This window comes from Anguilla rostrata, chromosome 8 (assembly GCF_018555375.3).
Source record: "Anguilla rostrata isolate EN2019 chromosome 8, ASM1855537v3, whole genome shotgun sequence".
Lineage (NCBI taxonomy): Eukaryota > Metazoa > Chordata > Actinopteri > Anguilliformes > Anguillidae > Anguilla > Anguilla rostrata.
Window position 1 is genome coordinate 3,014,545 of NC_057940.1, and position 18,467 is coordinate 3,033,011.

Sequence of the window (18,467 nt, forward strand, 5' to 3'; positions counted from 1 at the left end):
TTAGTTTCCATGTCTTGTTTAACTATACAACACTGTACAGCATCTAGGCTACACTCTTAAATCTAGTCAAATTTATATTTTGTTTATTTTATGCGGTATGAACATTTAAAATCGTGTGCTGCCTGCATGTGAACATGTACTGTAAACCCTAGTTGTGCAGTATCATATCTTCCCTGATATCCAGTCCTCTGTAACAGTAGATGTATTTTGCTTGTTAGGTTGTTTTTACAGCAGAACGAGTTCAACTCGCTGTTTTGTGTTGTTATCTGATACCGAGATGTTTACAAAGCACTTGCGGAGCAGAAACCTGTTCAGTCTGACCTTGACCGTGACCTCGACCTTGACCTTCTCCCTCAGCTGGTGGTGCGGCGCCTGGGCTTCGACACGCGGGTGACCATCCTGGGGCACGTCCAGCGGGGAGGAACCCCGTCCGCTTTCGACAGGATTCTGGTGAGGGGGGGGGGGGGGGGGCGCGGTCCCCGTCCCGCTCGGCTACAGCCGGGGGGCCCCGCGTTATTTAGACGCCGGCGTTCGGGGACGGGACGAGCCGCGGCACGCACGTTTAACGAAGCCGAACCGGCGTGGCGGTGAACGCCCAGCTGGCGGAGGGCACCGTCGCTACGCCGATGCTACTGATAAGAGCCATTCTCTGTGAGAACTGTCGCCAAACACTTAGAGACACGTTACTCACACACATTACTCACCGCTTATGTTTACAATTGAAGCGCAGCAAACGCGAGCAAACACGCCTCAAACACTGGGGTTTGCACAAAAAGGGCGCTAACCTCTTAGCGTGATTGTAGCATTGGAGGCTAACGTGTAGCAAGCACACAAGTAAAAAAAAAAAAAACTAAAAAAAAACTGCAACATGGTGGTTTTCACGCTGCGGCCTGTTTGAAACACTGATCACTATCTAAAGAGTTGAAGTATTTCCAGTGCAGGCTTGGCTCAGATATTGTGCATAAACTTGCGCTTCGTAAGGGTGTGTACCGAGGAGGTAATGTGAGAACATGAAGAGATTAAAAAGAATGGCCTCAATTAAAGAACTGGCCTCTTGTGGTGTAGAAGTATATTACAGGATATTACGCTACATTCATCACACAGAGACTCTTATAATGTAATAAAACATAAGTGCCTGAGTTATATGACCAGCAGTGACAGGCCTGACTAACAGTAGCAACATTCCCAGACCAGCGACAGAAGCACTAGTTAAATTTGGGAATTTGTACACATTTCCACCATAACATATAAAAAAATATAGGGCAGCAGTGTAGCACAATGGGGAACTGGTCTTGTAACCGATAGGTCACAGGTTCGATTCCCAGGTTGGATACCCTTGAGCAAGGTACTTAACCTGCATTGCTTCAGTATACAGCAGTATGTCCAGCTGTTTAACTGCATGCATTGTAGGTGCTGTGTAAAAGGTGTGTAAATTGCTCTGGATAGGGGCGTCTGCTAAATGCCTGTAATGTAATGTAAAATGGGACAGAATGACAGAAGCTCCGCCCCCCAGTCCCCCTGCTCCCCCCAGGCCAGTCGGATGGGTGTGTGTAATGTAATGTAACCGCCCCTCCCCCCCCCCCAGGCCATGGATGGGTGTGTGTAATGTAATGTAACCGCCCTCCCCCCCCCAGGCCAGTCGGATGGGTGTGTGTAATGTATGTAACCGCCCCCTGTCCCCCGCCCCCAGGCCAGTCGGATGGGTGTGTGTAATGTAATGTAACCGCCCCCTGTCCCCCCGCCCCCAGGCCAGTCGGATGGGTGTGTGTAATGTAATGTAACCGCTCCCCTGTCCCCCCGCCCCCCAGGCCAGTCGGATGGGTGTGTGTAATGTAATGTAACCGCTCCCCTGTCCCCCCCCCCCCCCAGGCCAGTCGGATGGGGTGTGTAATGTAATGTAACCGCTCCCCTGTCCCCCCGCCCCAGGCCAGTCGGATGGGTGTGTAATGTAATGTAACCGCCCTGTCCCCCCCCAGGCCAGTCGGATGGGTGTGTGTAATGTAATGTAACCGCTCCCCTGTCCCCCCGCCCCCAGGCCAGTCGGATGGGTGTGTGTAATGTAATGTAACCGCCCCCCCCAGGCCAGTCGGATGGGGGTGTGTAATGTAATGTAACTGCTCCCCTGTCCCCCCCCGCCCCCCCCAGGCCAGTCGGATGGGTGTGGAGGCGGTGCTGGCGCTGCTGGAGGCCTCTGTGGACACGCCCGCCTGCGTGGTGTCGCTCTGCGGGAACCAGGCCGTGCGGCTGCCCCTCATGGAGTGCGTGCAGATGGTAAGAGCTGGAGCTCCGCCAGGCCCCGCTCTCTCTTTCTCTCTCTCTGCCTCCCCCGCTCTCTCTCTCTCTCTCTATCGCTCCATCTCTCTCTCCCTCCGTCTCTCTCTCCCTCCCTCCATCTCCCCTCTCTCTCTCTCTCTATCGCTCCATCTCTCTCTCCCTCCGTCTCCCCCTCTCTCTCTGTCTCTCTCTCCCTCTTCCCCCTCTCTCTCTGTCTCTCTCTCCCTCCCTCCGTCCCTCCCCGCTCTCTCTGTCTCTATCGCTTCATCTCTCTCCCCTCCGTCTCCCCCTCTCTCTCTCTCTCCTCTGCCTCCCCCTCTCTCTCCATCTCTCTCTCTCTAGTTCTCCCTCCACCTCCCCCTCTCTCTCTCTCTGGCCTTCCCCCCCTCCATCTCCCCCCTCTCTCTATCTCTCCTCTCTCCCCTTCTGCTCCCCTCTCTCTCTCTTGGCCCTAGCATCCTCTCCCTCTCTTTTTCTATCTCTCTCTCTCTCTCTCTCTGTCACTCTCCCCCTTCTCCCCCCCTCTTTCTCTGTCTCTTTAGTCGCTCTCTCTCTCTCTCTCTTTCTCTCCCCCCTCCCTCTCTCTCTCTCTCTTTCTCTCCCCCCTCCCTCTCTCACTGATAAAAGGAGCTTTTTTTTGAAACTCACTTGGCCGTGGTGACAGCGGCTGTTCTCGAGAGCTCGTTAACGTGGCCCAGAGGAACGTGCCCTTCTTTTGGGTCCTTTCAGGGGAGTCAGTTCTACCCCAGCACCATCAAGTAGTAATTACAGGGAAGAAAAACTGTGTCAAACTGTGCGTGTGTTCTGGGGGGCGGGGTGGTGAGGGGGGGTTGACAGTCGTATATCAGTCCAACAGTCAGGAGTAATGGAGTTTGATCGCTGAATAAAAGCTTAACTCTGACTCCTTTCAAATTTACTTTGAACATTCTCATCCTCATTAGATGCACTTTAGAACGTGTTTTTGGGTGGAAGGTGGATACACGAGGCCCACTGTGTGTAGACCATGGCATTGTGGAGAGAGGGGGGAAAGGCTAACGGAACGTTATTTTGAAAACAGACCCAGGAGGTGCAGAAGGCCATGGATGAGAAGAGGTTTGAGGAGGCTGTACGACTGCGGGGAAGGTACTGCATCAGCTGCTCTGCGTCACGACAACGTCAACAACCAATCAGAGGAGGGGAGGGGGGAGAAGCAATGTCATTATGATACGCGAGTGGGGGCGTATTCTGCTTCACTGGCTGAATGGCTAATGTAGCCACAGTAGAGGCCAGCTCATTAAGGTCTGCATGGTGGGACCCCAGGGACTAGAGTACCGCTCTGGCCTAACCTCGGCTAGACCAGAACACAGGACGCAGAAATGACCCGTGTGGTTACCCGTTTTATATTTGATTTCCGTTACATCTTAATGTTGTTTTAACGTCTGAAACGACTGTGTAATCTACTGTAAGACTGCAGTGTCATCGGCTACTGCACGTCAACGGTTCACAATGACGTTTTCCTGGACATTTCCAGGCATAGAAAATCTGTTTATAAAAGATAGTCATGTGTTTTAGAAGAATAGAATGGTTTTCAGCATAATGAAGTAATGGATGTTGTCTGCAGTTTTTCTCTTTTTTTAAAACAATGTTATTTTTTTCCCCATGATCCTTCAGGAGTTTTGAGAACAATCTGAACACTTACAAACTGCTGGCTCACCGCAGACCGGACTCTGAGCTTCCGCACGTGAGTCACCTGTTTGCTTTAAAAGCAGACCATTTTACAGCCACGTCGACAACAGTTCTGTTGAACACGCGCAGACCTCCAGGCCTCTAATCTGTCTCCGTATCTTTCCAGCCGCCCTTTAATGTGCACCTTTAGGACCAGGTATACTCAGCACGGAGCTAGCCTGCACATGCATAGCTGTTAGCCTGCACATGCAGAGCTGTTATGCATCTGTGGTGGTATGGCGGGCCTTAGCCTACAGATGCATAGCTGTTAGCCTACAGATGCATAGCAGTTATGCATTTTTGGCGGTATGGAGGGTCTTAGCCTGCAGATGCAGAGCCCTTATGCATCTGTGGCGGTATGGCGGGTCATAGCCTGCACATGATTAGCTGTTATGCATCTGTGGCGGTATGGAGGGTCATAGCCTGCACATGCAGATCTGTTATGCATCTATGGCGGTATGGAGGGTCTTAGCCTGCACATGCAGAGCCCTTATGCAGCTGTGGCGGTATGGCGGGTCATAGCCTGCACATGATTAGCTGGTATGGCGGGTCATAGCCTGCACATGATTAGCTGGTATGGCGGGTCATAGCCTGCACATGAGTAGCTGGTATGGCGGGTCTCTCTGTGACACTAACGCCGGTGTGCTGTTTCTGTCCTCCCTTGCCCATCAGGACGGTTCGTCTCGTAGAGTACGTACTGATCTGCATCCGGCTCTGAGTGTCCCAGTAGCTCCCGCGGGCTCTCGCTGGCTTCCTCCCCTGCATGGCTCAGAGTCCTCGGCTTTTTACGGGTCCTCACAGGCCAAACCCGCCTTTATGTAAATTCTGTATTTCCACCGCAAGGAAAAATTACTGTGGGCTGCTTTATGCTGTTCACAGGAAATCCATCGCACCCCCATAACTGCTAAAAATTACTGAAAGTATTTGACCTAAATTTGGCTGACCTCTTTATGGCAACTAGTACTTTTGAAAGCACTGTTTAAAAATAATGCTTCCATAATTAATGTTTGGATGGGCTGCATAATCCGCAATCACTTATGAAGCAGTCTGTGTCATGTTCAAGGGAGACAAGTTTAACTAACATGCTTTATGGATCAGAATCAGTTGAATTTAGTCCAGTGGAGACCTTTTTTTTGTGAATGAGAGCCAGTTGTTTAACTTTTTGGGATGCTGCATAATCGAAGCAATGCCAACCTGTTTGCTTGCTTTAATTTATGGGATGGCTCCTTAGACTTAGTTCACTGTCTGGACTGTAACAGTGCCACAAGGAAAGGAAAGGAATGAGGTAATGCCTCCTGCTTCTGCTGCCAGTGCACACTGCTGATATATGTGGCTCGGCGTGCTAGAAGCTTCCGTGTCGCTTAACAGAGCTTCCCCGCTGAAACGCGTGCTTGTGCATCGTGAACTGAAAGGGGTGTATTCCTGCCTCTCGCCCCAATGCACGCTGGGATAGGCTCCAGCAACCCCCATATATACCCGCTTATCCTGGCTATGCCCAGGGTAAGCAGGTGTAGACGAGGGATGGATGGATAGATAATGGATGGATGGATAGATAATGGACAGGAGGAGGATGGATGGATAGATAATGGATGGAAGGAGGATGGATGGATAGATAATGGATGGAGAGGATGGATGGATAGATAATGGATGGGTGGTGCCATAGACAGGCACTCTGCCTCAGGCTACAGTTACTTAGCATATGAAGCTACGCGCATCGTGATGAGGCTGTTAATGAAGTGACTGTGTGACGCATGTGAAATAAAGACATCGCTTACCATTCAACAGATTGCACCTCAGAGCGCTAACTTGTTAGCGGGTTTTCAAATTTCCTTCTGAAATTCATCTTTCAGTTCACCTTGCTTTCTCCAGAAATTACAGCGCTTAAAATGTTTCAGCAAGCCCCAAGTCTCCACACAATGCCTTACTGTACACTGGCTTCACATTTTAATTATATGGGAATTATTTCATTGTCCTATTTATAGTGTGAAATATGTTTGGCTCGTGCTTTTTTAAAGGAAGGTGCTGTACAGGAGGTCCACTCCACCAGGGAAGGAGAGGGTTTAGTTAGCACAGCGCTAACACAGCGAAAATGTACCTATCAATCATATCACAAAATATAAATGACTAAATACCTCCCAAAAAAATGTATCAACAAACTACAATCAAACTGCTGTAAGCGTTGGTTGCTTTGCAAGTAGCAGGTATAACTCCATACAGTTAGATAGGTTTATTGTTATTAATATTATTATTATTATATAAAAAGTATGTCAATAAATTAGTAGTTATTTATAATCATTATTCAATAGTGAACAATGCTTACATAAAAGAGGCACACTTGCCTACCTGCTCTCTGGCGCCATCTGGTGGTGCGGCTGCGCGTGGCCGCTGCGCGGCGGTGTGTTTGCGTTTGTGTGACCGCGCCCTTGCCCTGTGGCTCCGCAGAGCTCCTTCAACGTGGCGGTGCTGAACGTGGGCGCGCCCGCCGCAGGCATGAACGCCGCCGTGCGCTCCGCCGTCCGGGTGGGCATCACCGAGGGGCACACCATGTTCGCCGTCAGCGACGGGTTCGAGGGCTTCGCCAGGGGCCAGGTAAGCCTCACATCGCCTCAGGATAAACGTTACATGACATTGCATGCATTTGGCAGACGCTTTTTATCCAAAGCGTATGTACAATAAGTGCGTACCGAAGGTCATTGGAACGACTACAAAACGCAGGTCCCAGAAGGTGCAGTACTCATTATGTAACAGTTATTCGTAGCCGTGAACTCATTAAGTCCAGCTCACACGGTAGGCATTACTCTCTGACCTTACCTACGCTAAGTGAAACTAGGAGGCATGATGAGCTACAACATCAAGATATAATGATACAAAGTACAAGTGCTGGATGGAGCGCTCATGTGACGCACGCACATCCAGGCAGTGTTCGAACAGCCATTACTGCAACTGAGACGAAGGAATGTTTTTATTTTATGTGGTACATACATGTAGTGCAGTGTGTGCAGAATGTTGATTCATGCTGACCTTGAGCCTAGTGATGAACACAGTCTGTTGGGACAGAGAGAGAGAGTGCACAGTGTAACTGTGTCAAAGTGTGGTGACAGGGCACAGCTCAACTGTGTCAAAAGCGTGTGCTGACGCATTTGACGGGGTGAGAGCTGTGTCACCTTTAGGGATTAGTTGGAGATAGATGGAACATAAGCCACTGGGATTACTGTAAGCCAATCACTCTCCCTGACCAACCGTCCCAGTCCTGTGTGCTGTAAGGACATGCAGAGAGGTCCTTACCTACGACTTAGTCAGCACTGCTAGCTACCTAAACCTGCATGCGCTCACAGTACGTGTGAGAGTCGCTCTGGATAAGGGCTTCTGCTAAATGCCTAAAAGCAGTCTTAATGACATAAAACAGGGACCATTTATTTCATTAATATTTACTTCAGTAATTATTTAGCGCTCTTTTGGCTCCAGTGTGCTCCTCCACTAAGAGCTGGGTTCATGTAGAGTTGCTGTGTGCTGTGTGCTGTAATTGACTGAAAGGTTGTCGTGCCCAAATAAATGATAAAAGAAAAAAAAGACAATTGTAATGACCGTCTAAGATGTCTGAGTGTTCTCAGCTGTCATTTTGGGGCTTGTATTAAGACATCCAGATGTAATTTGCTGTAAAGCACATTCATGATTTTAAGGTTCTGCTACATTCCTTGAAAAAAAAGTTTTGTTTAGTAAGAACTTTTTCAGGAATGCACTTTTTGAGACAGTACCACAGTATGGTGTGTTATAGATCTGAAATGGCTGTTCTTCCTTATTTATTTTTGTTACGAGATTAGGGAGGCATTTCCCCCCCCCCGCCCCCGGTCACAAATGGCCGGGGTCTGACCTGGACAGTCATGTGACCAAAACAATACTAAAGGCCAGCATGACCTAAATGTCCTCATGACTTCCTGGGCAAGAGGCATGGCTGTTGCTTGGCGACGGACAGACAATGCTGCTTCTTGCAGTTTGCTCTCCCCCATGGTAACAGAAATCTAAAAAGGTCTTGACCAGCTTCCTCTCTGGGTAAACCAGGTGAAAGGAACACGGGTAGCTAGCCTGTGAATCACAAAGGCCTCGTTTACCGTTTAGCTGACATAGCTCAGGAGGTAAGACCGATTGTCTGGCAGTCGGAGGGTTGCCGGTTCAAACCCCGCCCTGGGCGTGTCGAAGTGTCCTTGAGCAAGACACCTAACCCCTAACCCCTAACTGCTCTGGCGATTGAGAGGCATCTATTGTAAAGCGCTTTGGATAAAAGCGCTATATAAATGCAGTCCATTTTACCATTTAGCTCTCAAAAATGCGCATTTAAGCACAGCACCTCTCCCCCCCCGATGATTATTATACAGCTGGTTTTGCGTAGTGTGGGTGCTATATGATAGCGCTGTGACTAGCGTGGCTGTGACTCTCCTGTGACTCTCCAGTGACTCTCCCGTAACTCTCCTGTAACTCTCCTGTGACTCTCCTGTAACTCTCTCATGACTCTCCTGTAACTCTCCTGTGACTCTCCAGTGACTCTCCCGTGACTCTCCCGTAACTCTCCCGTAACTCTCCCGTAACTCTCCCGTGACTCTCCTGTAACTCTCCAGTGACTCTCTTGTGACTCTCCTGTAACTCTCCTGTGACTCTCCTGTAACTCTCTTGTGACTCTCCTGTAACTCTCCTGTGACTCTCCCGTGACTCTCCCGTAACTCTCCCGTGACTCTCCCGTAACTCTCCAGTGACTCTCCAGTGACTCTCCTGTAACTCTCCTGTGACTCTCCAGTGACTCTCCCGTGACTCTCCAGTGACTCTCCCGTGACTCTCCCGTGACTCTCCTGTAACTCTCCTGTGACTCTCCAGTGACTCTCCCGTGACTCTCCCGTAACTCTCTCATGACTCTCCTGTAACTCTCCTGTGACTCTCCTGTAACTCTCCAGTGACTCTCCTGTGACTCTCCTGTAACTCTCTCCTGTAAGTCTCCCGTGACTCTCCAGTGACTCTCCTGTAACTCTCCTGTGACTCTCCTGTAACTCTGCTGTGACTCTCCTGTGACTCTCCAGTGACTCTCCCGTGACTCTCCCGTGACTCTCCTGTAACTCTCCCGTGACTCTCCCGTGACTCTCCTGTAACTCTCTCTCCCGTCCCAGATTAAGGAGATCAAATGGGGGGACGTGGGAGGCTGGACAGGCCAAGGCGGCTCGCTTTTGGGGACAAAACGGTGAGGCTCACATCTTTTCCAGATCACGTATACAGCAGCGCTTCCTGCTCTCTGAACCCACTTTAATGTGTAAATGCATTGACCGTGACCCCTCTCTGCTTAACAACCTGACTTGTGATGTGTTCATATGTGGGAAATTGTTTTGTTTTTTTTGTTTTTTTTAAAATCATGTCAAACTAAGTGCATGCACACATAACGGCTGCCAATGTCCACAAAGGAATAACCCACTGTTATGGAAACCCTGTTTCCAGGACAGTCCTCTTCATCATAACACCATTGCTTAGATCATGCCTTATTGCTGAGAAGTGTTTAAAAAGTATTTTCCGTTCATTTTTGCTCGTCCATTTCCAGAACACTTCCTGCGAAACACATCGAAAAAATTGCCGAACAAATGCGCATCCACAACATCAACGCCCTGCTGGTGATCGGGGGATTCGAGGTACGCTGCTGCTGCTTTACTGTGTTTCTTTACGAACTGAGGGAATAATGACGCATAAATTTATCCAGTACACAAGAATGAAGTGTCTGTTTATATTAGAAAAATCTCTAGATGACTAAAAATTAATGGAAATGTTTTGGATAATGAATGATATTAACTGTGTACAGTAAAATTTTATTTTTAGCCAGAATAATAATTATAATAACGGCTGAAGGTTAAAGAAAATGTTTTGTTTAATGAATGATAATGATATTGCTAAGTTATGAACAATAATAGATTGTGTTGTAAATTTACTGTTTCTTTTGTATATTGACTGATTTACTGCAATGCTGATCCTGACCAGCCCTCTTCCGTAGCTCTCTTCCTGTGCAAACATGTTTTCTTCTTCAGTTTTTCTGATCATACATCATCCTCCTCCTCCTCATTCATTCATTCATTCATTCATTCATTTAATGCAGCCCCTCAGAATGGGTGACAGGCACTGTTGCCATGGGAATTTCCCACACTTTGGCAGAAGGGATATTCTGACAGAGACAGTGCTCTCACTCACATACAGCCACTCCTATAAAAAAAAAAACCAGAAATATTGGTTCATATTTCATTTTCTATTCTTTGCATGTCACCTAACCCTCTAGAACTAACCAATAAATATGTTAAATGAAAATTGAACCAATCGATCTATCTCACACACCCAAACATGCACGCACGCACACACACTCACTCACTCACTCATACACACACTCACACACACTCGTCAAACACACACACATACACACTCTCACACACACACACATCCATACACACCCATTCTGAAGCTGGGAAAATGCTAGCACTGTATTTTCGATGTACTGCCACTTCCTTGTCCATTCTCCACCTGCACCTCCACCTCCACCCCCCATCTCCACCTCCATGTGTGAAAGCCCATCACCCTGTGTGGCGCCCCCTGCTGTGCGCCCGTGCTCCTGTCTGTGTGGCACCATTGGCGGTAAAAGCGCCTTGGCTCTCCCCCGCTGTAATAAAGGCCCGGCTCTGACCTGCAGGCCTACCTGGGACTGATGGACCTGCTAGCGGCTCGCGGGTCACATGACCAGTTCTGTGTTCCCATGGTTATGGTTCCCGCCACGGTCTCCAACAATATTCCGGGTTCAGATCTCAGCATCGGTGCAGACACGGCCCTGAACGCGATTACCGATGTAAGTGGGAGGGGCTTTGGCGCGGCGGCGGCGGCATACACGCTAACGCTGCCGGCCAATCAAAATTCGGCACCACTGGTCACGGCTCGGGGGGGGGGGCTTTTCTTTTTTTTACCAGCATCACAGACTGGCCAATCAGAAAACAGCACACAGGTAACTGTGCTCATTAAGGATTAAAAATAAAATAAAAAACCTAGAAAATGTGACTATAGGAAAATAACTAACAGAGGCTCCAACAAAAACTTTTTAAACGATCAATTAACTGCTGAATGGCCAGAAAAACCATCAGGCCCTGTACCTTTCCAGGCCCAAGGCTACAGATCGCTACACTACAGTACAGTTACCGTACATGAAACGGTACCTTACTGTAATATGAGAGAGAGCAAGCGGAGGGTTTTATTGGGTAAAGGTGTGTTTTTTTGGCGGGTGTTGCTGGTAAAAACAGGACCCCCCCGGGGCCGGGCGCCAGGGTGCAGGTAAGTACCGCTAACGCATGCAGTGCCGTGGCATGGTGGTACGCCCTGCGACGGCGACCATGATGATGTTTAGCCTGCACCGTGCTCTGCTTGTTTTGCACACAAACGACGTGTGGTCGACGCCTGGGGCCTCAACCCAACATTTCACTCCAACTCTGGGCAGTGGAGTTCGCTCACTAACACACCAAGCGCGCACGCAAACCGGCTCTGTGTGCAAAAACAGGCTGTACTCAGAGTCACCGCTCTGTGCGTAGATAACAGGCAGCCGTTAACACAGTTTGCATGACATAAACGCAGGAAAAGACATTTTCACGGTGTATATAATGATGGAGTTAACAAAGTTTTGCTACTTGCATGTTGCTGGCTTTATAGGAAACGCTTGGTTTTCTAATCTAATGCTTTATCGTTTTTTTAATACCTATAATTGCTCATTTCATTTTGGTTGATTATTGTTGTTAATTTACACGACTCTCGTTAAGCTTGGAAAGTGTTTTTGAACAATTTTATGAACAAACTGAGTGACTGAGAAGTCACAAGGGGAGATTCCCAGTGGAGAACAAAGGGTTAACCCCCAAAAAAAAAAACTAACAAAAAAAAGGCAATTCAAGTCTGCTATAATAATAATAATTATTATTATTATCAGTCTGTTATAATATTTGCATGTATGAGTGAAGATTAATGAGAATTCTTCCATTTGTATTTCTAACCCAATCAAAAACCTGCAAATCATGGATTTGTGCCATTGAGGGCAAACAGAATGTTGGCTTGAGCCAGGCGTGACCACCGTCGTGCTTGTAGCATCGTCTCTGCGTCTGCACTTAGCTAGTCCTAACCAGTAAACCTATCCCAACAGCGCCCCCTGTCTGTAGAGCGAGCACGCACGGGGGCGGGAGGGGTCCTAGTGTGGGTGCCCTCAGCCCCGCCCCTCATTTTCACTCTCGGCCAATGGGAAGCCAAAGCAGCCCCTGCTGTCACACGGAACAAGCTGCCAGGCAGGTACACGGGGGGCAGGTGCGCACACGCACGCACACACACACACACACACACACACACGGGGGCGACGGGAGCGAGGAGCGAGGCCCGTGGGCTCCCCCTGGTGGTCTAACTGCCTCTGTGCTGCCGCCTGCTCCAGGCCCTGGAGAGCCTGCTGCAGCTGCGCGAGGCTCGCGCTGCCTTCGAGGAGCTTTGCGTCCCGCTCTGTATGCTGCCCGCCACCATAAGTAACAATGTGCCCGGCACCGATTTCAGTATCGGCGTCGACACCTCCCTCAATGCCATCGTGGAGGTAAGGAAAAAGGATCACGACGCATCAAAAAAAAAAAAAAAAAAAAAAAAAAATCACCGGATCGCAGATTGCAGTTCCAGAATCATTACTTCACTCTATTGCGCTTAACTGGCAGATCTCTTTAACTGTAACCTTTGTAGAAATGGACAGAAATTCCAATATATTGTTCATTTGTGGACATTTTTTGAGGATATGTACATATTTTTGAAAGCAAAATATACATTTTTAAAGTATATATCGCAGTATCTCGGGGCAGCAGTACTTTGTATATTTGCCAGTATGTTCCTTAGTGCTGCAATATATTTTCTGGACTTGAAATATTTCATGCTGATACGCTGGCCGCACAGTGCATTTTCATAGTGGTAAGGCAGCCAGTTACTTTATCATAATGAGTACTAAAGGAGATCGTTTGCTTCCTGGAGTTTATTTATGTTATTGCAGTTTATGTGTTTGTTTCCCATTGGCCCAGACAGTTTTTTAGTTGTTGCGTAGCTTAGGATATTTTACATATTTATGTTGGGTTCTCGCATTAGTCTGCCGTCTGCATTACAGTAGCAGATATACGGCATTTCGGGATTTTGTTCCAACCTAAAATAATACTAAACATTATTTTCTGTGTAATAATAGAGTAATATGCATACACACAACCACTGGGGGCAAAACATCAGTGCACAAGTGGCTAAGGAGATACTTAAAGTGTTTTTAGTTTAGACCACAAACCTAATGTCCTATACTTACCACTGTAGAGCTGACAGGTCATCAGAAACGTATGTAAACAGATAAAATATCCTTCTTCGCACACAAGAAAATATCTGGGCCAATTTGGATAAAAAAAACATAGTAAAACGGAAATACATCAGAAACAGACAAGGGGAATAAGTTCATTTAAAAATGAGAGTAGTTTAGGGTGTCACTGCAGCTGATTTAAAGCATCCCTGCTGACAGAAGAGGGTTACTTCGGGTAAAGTGTGTTTCTGAACAGATGTGAGACCCTTTCGGGGAGATTCTCAACGCTCGGTGGAAAATCGGAAACCACAAGGGAACGTAAAACATCAGGAGCTACTGAACTTTCCCACGAAAAGTTTTTCAGTCTTAACAATGCACAGCATGCACACTGAAAATTAAATTCCCGCAGGGTAAACTAAATCAGGAGCACAGAACCTAAAGCCGAATTTGATTAAATAACTACCCTGAGGCTAACAATGCAGGACTTACAGGTTTGGCTGTTAGCTAGCCTGCTTTGAGCTACGGAATATTAAAGTTTGACAATGCGTGTGCATTCTTTTGTCAGGCTACAGGCTAAATATAAAGCTTATCAACAGACACCTGCGGAAGGCTTGACACGCGTAGGCTACAGTATGTGGATCGGCAGGTTTGAACGGTTGATGTTATGCGTGTTCGGCTTTGGCAGTGCGCTGTTCTATGTTACGGCCTACCTGTTTGCTAGAGCTGTTGTTGCTGTTGTTTTCGTGGCCGGAAGGACCAGCGGATGAAAAAGAGTTCCGTGGGATTTTCCGTGTTTCACAGTTCATTGAAGATTATCGATAAGTGACTGCTCACGATAAAGGAAAAAAAAACGTGTTGACGTTGTTGACAAGCATTGTAGCCAGTAAATTATTTATTGTTCAATTAGCAGGTGTGCACTGTCACGTTTAAACCCCTCTAACTTAAAATTTTAACGTTTAACTTAAAAAGTGATACATTGATAAACAGGAAAACACTGGAATCCACGGAACTCTTTCACTGCTGGGCTATTCCGGAGAAGTTGTGCACCGAGTAATCTGTGCACGCGCAGTGGCTGTTTTTGGCGGTTGTCTGGTAATGCGGTTTAATGGCGGCGTTTCGGTTTGCGACTGACCCCTCTGAGTGTGCCCTGTCAGACGTGCGACCGCATCAAGCAGTCGGCGAGCGGGACCAAGCGCCGCGTCTTCATCATCGAGACCATGGGAGGCTACTGCGGGTACCTGGCCAGCGTCGGCGGGCTGGCGGCTGGAGCCGACGCCGCCTACATTTACGAGGAGCCCTTCGACATCCGGGACCTTCAGGTGCAGCCGACAGCTTCACCGCTATTTCTTTCAGCGTGATACGGTTCCCGCAATTTAAACCTGCGTGTAACAACAACAGCAATAGCAACAACAACAACCAACAGCAACAACAAAAACAATAATAATAATAATGTTATAACAATGTTTTGGTTTTATATAGTGCCTTTCAGAATGTAAATGTGCTGGAACGGCACTCAACCACTAGCTACCCAACTAGATGATAGCCTGTATGGCAGGCAGTTAGCACCCATGAAACACCACAACACCCATCAGGCACCAACTGAGGTGTAGAGAGCTGCATTTAAGACCCTCCCGATACTGACTCATTTTGAGATAAGTAACTGCAGCTAATTGTGGGCAGCAGTCAAAGCGTTTCTCCCTTAATGAAATGCCTGGGCGGTCAAACCGTTCTCTCGCTCAGACGATGGGTGAGAGGGTGTCCTGTCTATCCGTCCTCCCGGTCAGTAATCAGACTGTGAGGTGTGGGGGTGTCCTATCTGTCCTGTCTGTCCTCCCGGTCAGCAATCAGACTGTGAGGTGTGGGGGTGTCCTGTCTGTCCGTCCTCCCGGTCAGCAATCAGACTGTGAGGTGTGGGGGTGTCCTATCTGTCCGTCCTCCCGGTCAGTAATCAGACGGACAGCTCGTGCTCGGAGGGGAATGTGCTCTCAGAAGCAGTGGCTGACTGAGGTTATTAATAGCCAGGGAACGGGTTATTGTTTGAGTGTTAATCTGTGGTCAGTGTGTGACGCCAGGTTTTGATTGAAGCTGTCAGTGAGGAGTTACTGTGGCTGATGTACTGCTGCTGTAAGTATGCACCATGCCCAGGGGTATAACGTGGCATTAGTGGCTGTGAGCTGGTCAGGAAATTCGGCTCATAGCTAAGAGGTTGCGGGTTTGATTCCCTGGTGAGGCACTGCTGCTGTAAATATGTACCACGCACAGGGGCATAGCGTGGCAATAGCACCAGTGGGGTGGGTGGGAAATGTGGCTCATAGCTAAGAGGTTGCAGGTTTGATTCCCTGGTGGGGCATAGCGTGGCAGTAGTGCATGTGAGGGGGAGGGGTTAAGGAAATTGAGCTTGCGGGTTTGACTCCTGGGTGGGGCACTGCTGTTGTAAACCACAGTAAGGTACTTTTCCTGAAAAACTGCTTCAGCAAATATTCTTCAGCTGTATACATGGATTGTTGTATAAGGTGTGTTAACTGCCTTGGATAACAGAATTTTCCAAAAGCACAACTGTGATACGTGCAGTGGGTCCCCTTTAAATGCCAGAAATTATGAAAAATAAGTATTCGGACAGTGACACAGTGACACAATAAATACTGTTTCTGTTAAATTTAAGGATCCCTGTACCATAGAGTGAGTGAGCATTTTTGGGAAAAGGATATCCACAGACACAGGAACCCCCAGCCCTTCTGACCAACCCCTGTGACTGCACTGCTCCAGCATTACTTCCCTTTCACAGAGGAGTGGTGTTCCTCAACCCGCATTACGAATTTCAGATGAATGAGGCAAACACTGCACTGAGTTTCACGTGCCAATAAAAGAGCCAATCGGCTTTCAGGAATAAAGTCGTGCGCGGTAAACAGTAAACGCGGTTTGTATCCCATGTGAGCGTCACAGGAACATTAGCCGCGGTGTGCAATCTGTGCTGATGACCGTGGGCTCCTTCTTACTGCAGGCCAACGTGGAGCACCTGACGGAGAAGATGAAGACCAGCATTCAGAGGGGACTAGTTCTGAGGTAGAGTACCTGTGTGTGTGTGTGTATGTGTGTGGGGGAGGAAGAGAGATAGAGGGAGAGAGAGAGGGAGGGGTGAGAGAGAGAGAGAGAGGGGAGGGGGAGGAGGAGAGAGATGGAGTGGGGGCAAGAGAGAAAGAGGGGCGAGGGGAGAGAGAGAAAGAGAGGGGGAGAGAAAGAGAGAGAGGGAGAGAGAGAGTTTCTTAACTAAAGTTGGTTTTGAAACCCAAATGATAAAAATTCACACTGGTAAGTGGCAAATAGAAGCAGTTTTTTGGTGTTCCTGAGAATTACAACCTTGCAAGGTTTATCCCCGACACCAAATGTGTACTTGTCTGGTTCCTCAGCTAAAATTTCACATCACAGTGTGATGAATATTTTATGATAATGTGGATTTTTTTTTCCACTGCAAACTCTTAATGAAATCAGTAATGAGTTAGAAAAAAGGTCTGTCTTTCATAATTCAGTTTTACTTCCGTCCCATTGTGCTGTGTTGCCATAGAAATGAGAACAGCAGTCAAAACTACACCACGGATTTCATCTACCAGCTGTACACCGAGGAAGGCAGGGGCGTGTTCGACTGCAGGAAGAACGTGCTGGGCCACATGCAACAGGTGTGATACTGCGAGCGCAGCCGCGACACGCAAGCAGCAACACGTCCTGCATGCGCAGCCGTAACACAAATACAATACTGCATGCGCAGCTGCAACACAATATTGCAGCGCAGCTGCAACACGATACCGCATGCGCAGCTGCAACACGATACCGCATGCACAGCTGAAACATGCTGCAAGCGCAGCTGCAACACGCAGCCGAAACACGCCCTGCATGCGCAGCTGCAGCACGATACTGCAAGTGCAGCCGCAACAAGTTCTGCATGCGCAGCTGCAACACGATACTGCAAGTGCAGCTGCAACACATCCTCCAGCACAGCCACATCATGATACTGCATTACAGGCATTGAGCAGACGCTCTTAACCAGAGCGACTTACACACACAACTTTATAAATAGCATTTACTTTTCATTTATACAGCTTGCTACACCTTGCTAAAGGGCACAACGGCAGTGTCCTACCTGGGAATCGAACCTGTGACCCTTAGGTTACAAGACCTTCCTTAACCATTATACTACACTGCCGCCCACTGCAGAACAATCTCTTCTATCTTCATATTAATCTTTAATTCAAATTTTGAAAAAAAGGTTTTTAAAGTGTGGTTTGTTGCACAACACAAAAACAAGTTTGGGTTCACCAGCCAGGTCCAGTATTCAGTTCAGTAAAAAAAAAGAATGTTCTAAATGCACGATTTTTCTCTTCTTAAAGGGAGGTGCTCCGTCACCTTTCGATAGAAACTTTGGAACGAAGATCTCAGCCAAGGCCATGCTGTGGATCTCCAAGAAACTGCAGGAGTCGTACAGACAAGGTAGTCACAACAAACAGCAGCGTCTACACGCTCTCCTCTAGCTTTCTCCTTTATTTAATCATAAAGCAATCCGCTGCTTCGTTGGGATGCATCAAGGCCAATTGACTCCAGTGTTTTGCAAATCGGCACTAAACGTAGATAGTTTTAATTCGATTCCAGAGCTCCAATACAATTCCCTCGTTGATTTTTACATTACATTACAGGCATTTAGCAGACGCTCTTATCCAGAGCGACTTACACAGGATTTATTGCGTAGGATTTACACATTTATACAGCTGGATATATACTGAAGCAATGCAGGTTAAGTACTTTGCTCAAGGGTACAACGGCAGTTCCTACCCAGGAATCAAACCTATGACCTTTCGGTTACAAGCCCAGTTCCTTACCCACTACGCCTATTTATATCTGTACATCTCCGCCGCTGTCCAGGCCCGTCTCTGGAGTGCTGTCTGTCTGTGATTGGATGATGTTTGTTAATGTTCCAGTCTGTCCCATTACTCCCTGCTGAAATCATAACAGTCCCGCTCCTCAAGTAATCTCATTTCCTGTTGTTCCTTTACATTTTTCTGTCTGTGCGGATGACGTTAGATGAAGGTAAATTGTTTTCACAAAATTATTATTGGCTTTGTAGCATTAGTTTGTGTCCCACACGTTGGTTTGTGTC

At 47.8% G+C, this 18,467-nt stretch overlaps 1 protein-coding gene across 50 annotated transcripts in view; it reads left to right on the forward strand.

Moving 5' to 3' along the window:
* LOC135260530 (ATP-dependent 6-phosphofructokinase, platelet type-like) overlaps positions 1-18,467 on the forward strand; it is a 32,128-nt gene that overhangs the window by 11,134 nt on the left and 2,527 nt on the right. For 49 of the 50 annotated variants that reach the window (XR_010331627.1, XR_010331638.1, XR_010331653.1 and 46 more), the window contains exons 9-20: positions 358-450; positions 2,146-2,271; positions 3,332-3,396; positions 3,925-3,994; positions 6,421-6,567; positions 9,132-9,202; positions 9,554-9,641; positions 12,443-12,595; positions 14,476-14,640; positions 16,323-16,384; positions 16,884-16,995; positions 17,704-17,803. Coding sequence is in view for 1 of the 50 variants with exons in the window: in XM_064345818.1 (XP_064201888.1) it covers positions 358-450; positions 2,146-2,271; positions 3,332-3,396; positions 3,925-3,994; positions 6,421-6,567; positions 9,132-9,202; positions 9,554-9,641; positions 10,682-10,834; positions 12,443-12,595; positions 14,476-14,640; positions 16,323-16,384; positions 16,884-16,995; positions 17,704-17,803 (1,405 nt within the window). In the remaining 49 variants the exon portion in view is untranslated. Of the gene's footprint in view, positions 1-357; positions 451-2,145; positions 2,272-3,331; positions 3,397-3,924; positions 3,995-6,420; positions 6,568-9,131; positions 9,203-9,553; positions 9,642-10,681; positions 10,835-12,442; positions 12,596-14,475; positions 14,641-16,322; positions 16,385-16,883; positions 16,996-17,703; positions 17,804-18,467 lie in introns of all 50 variants that reach the window. The other variant, XM_064345818.1, reaches the window with a different exon arrangement.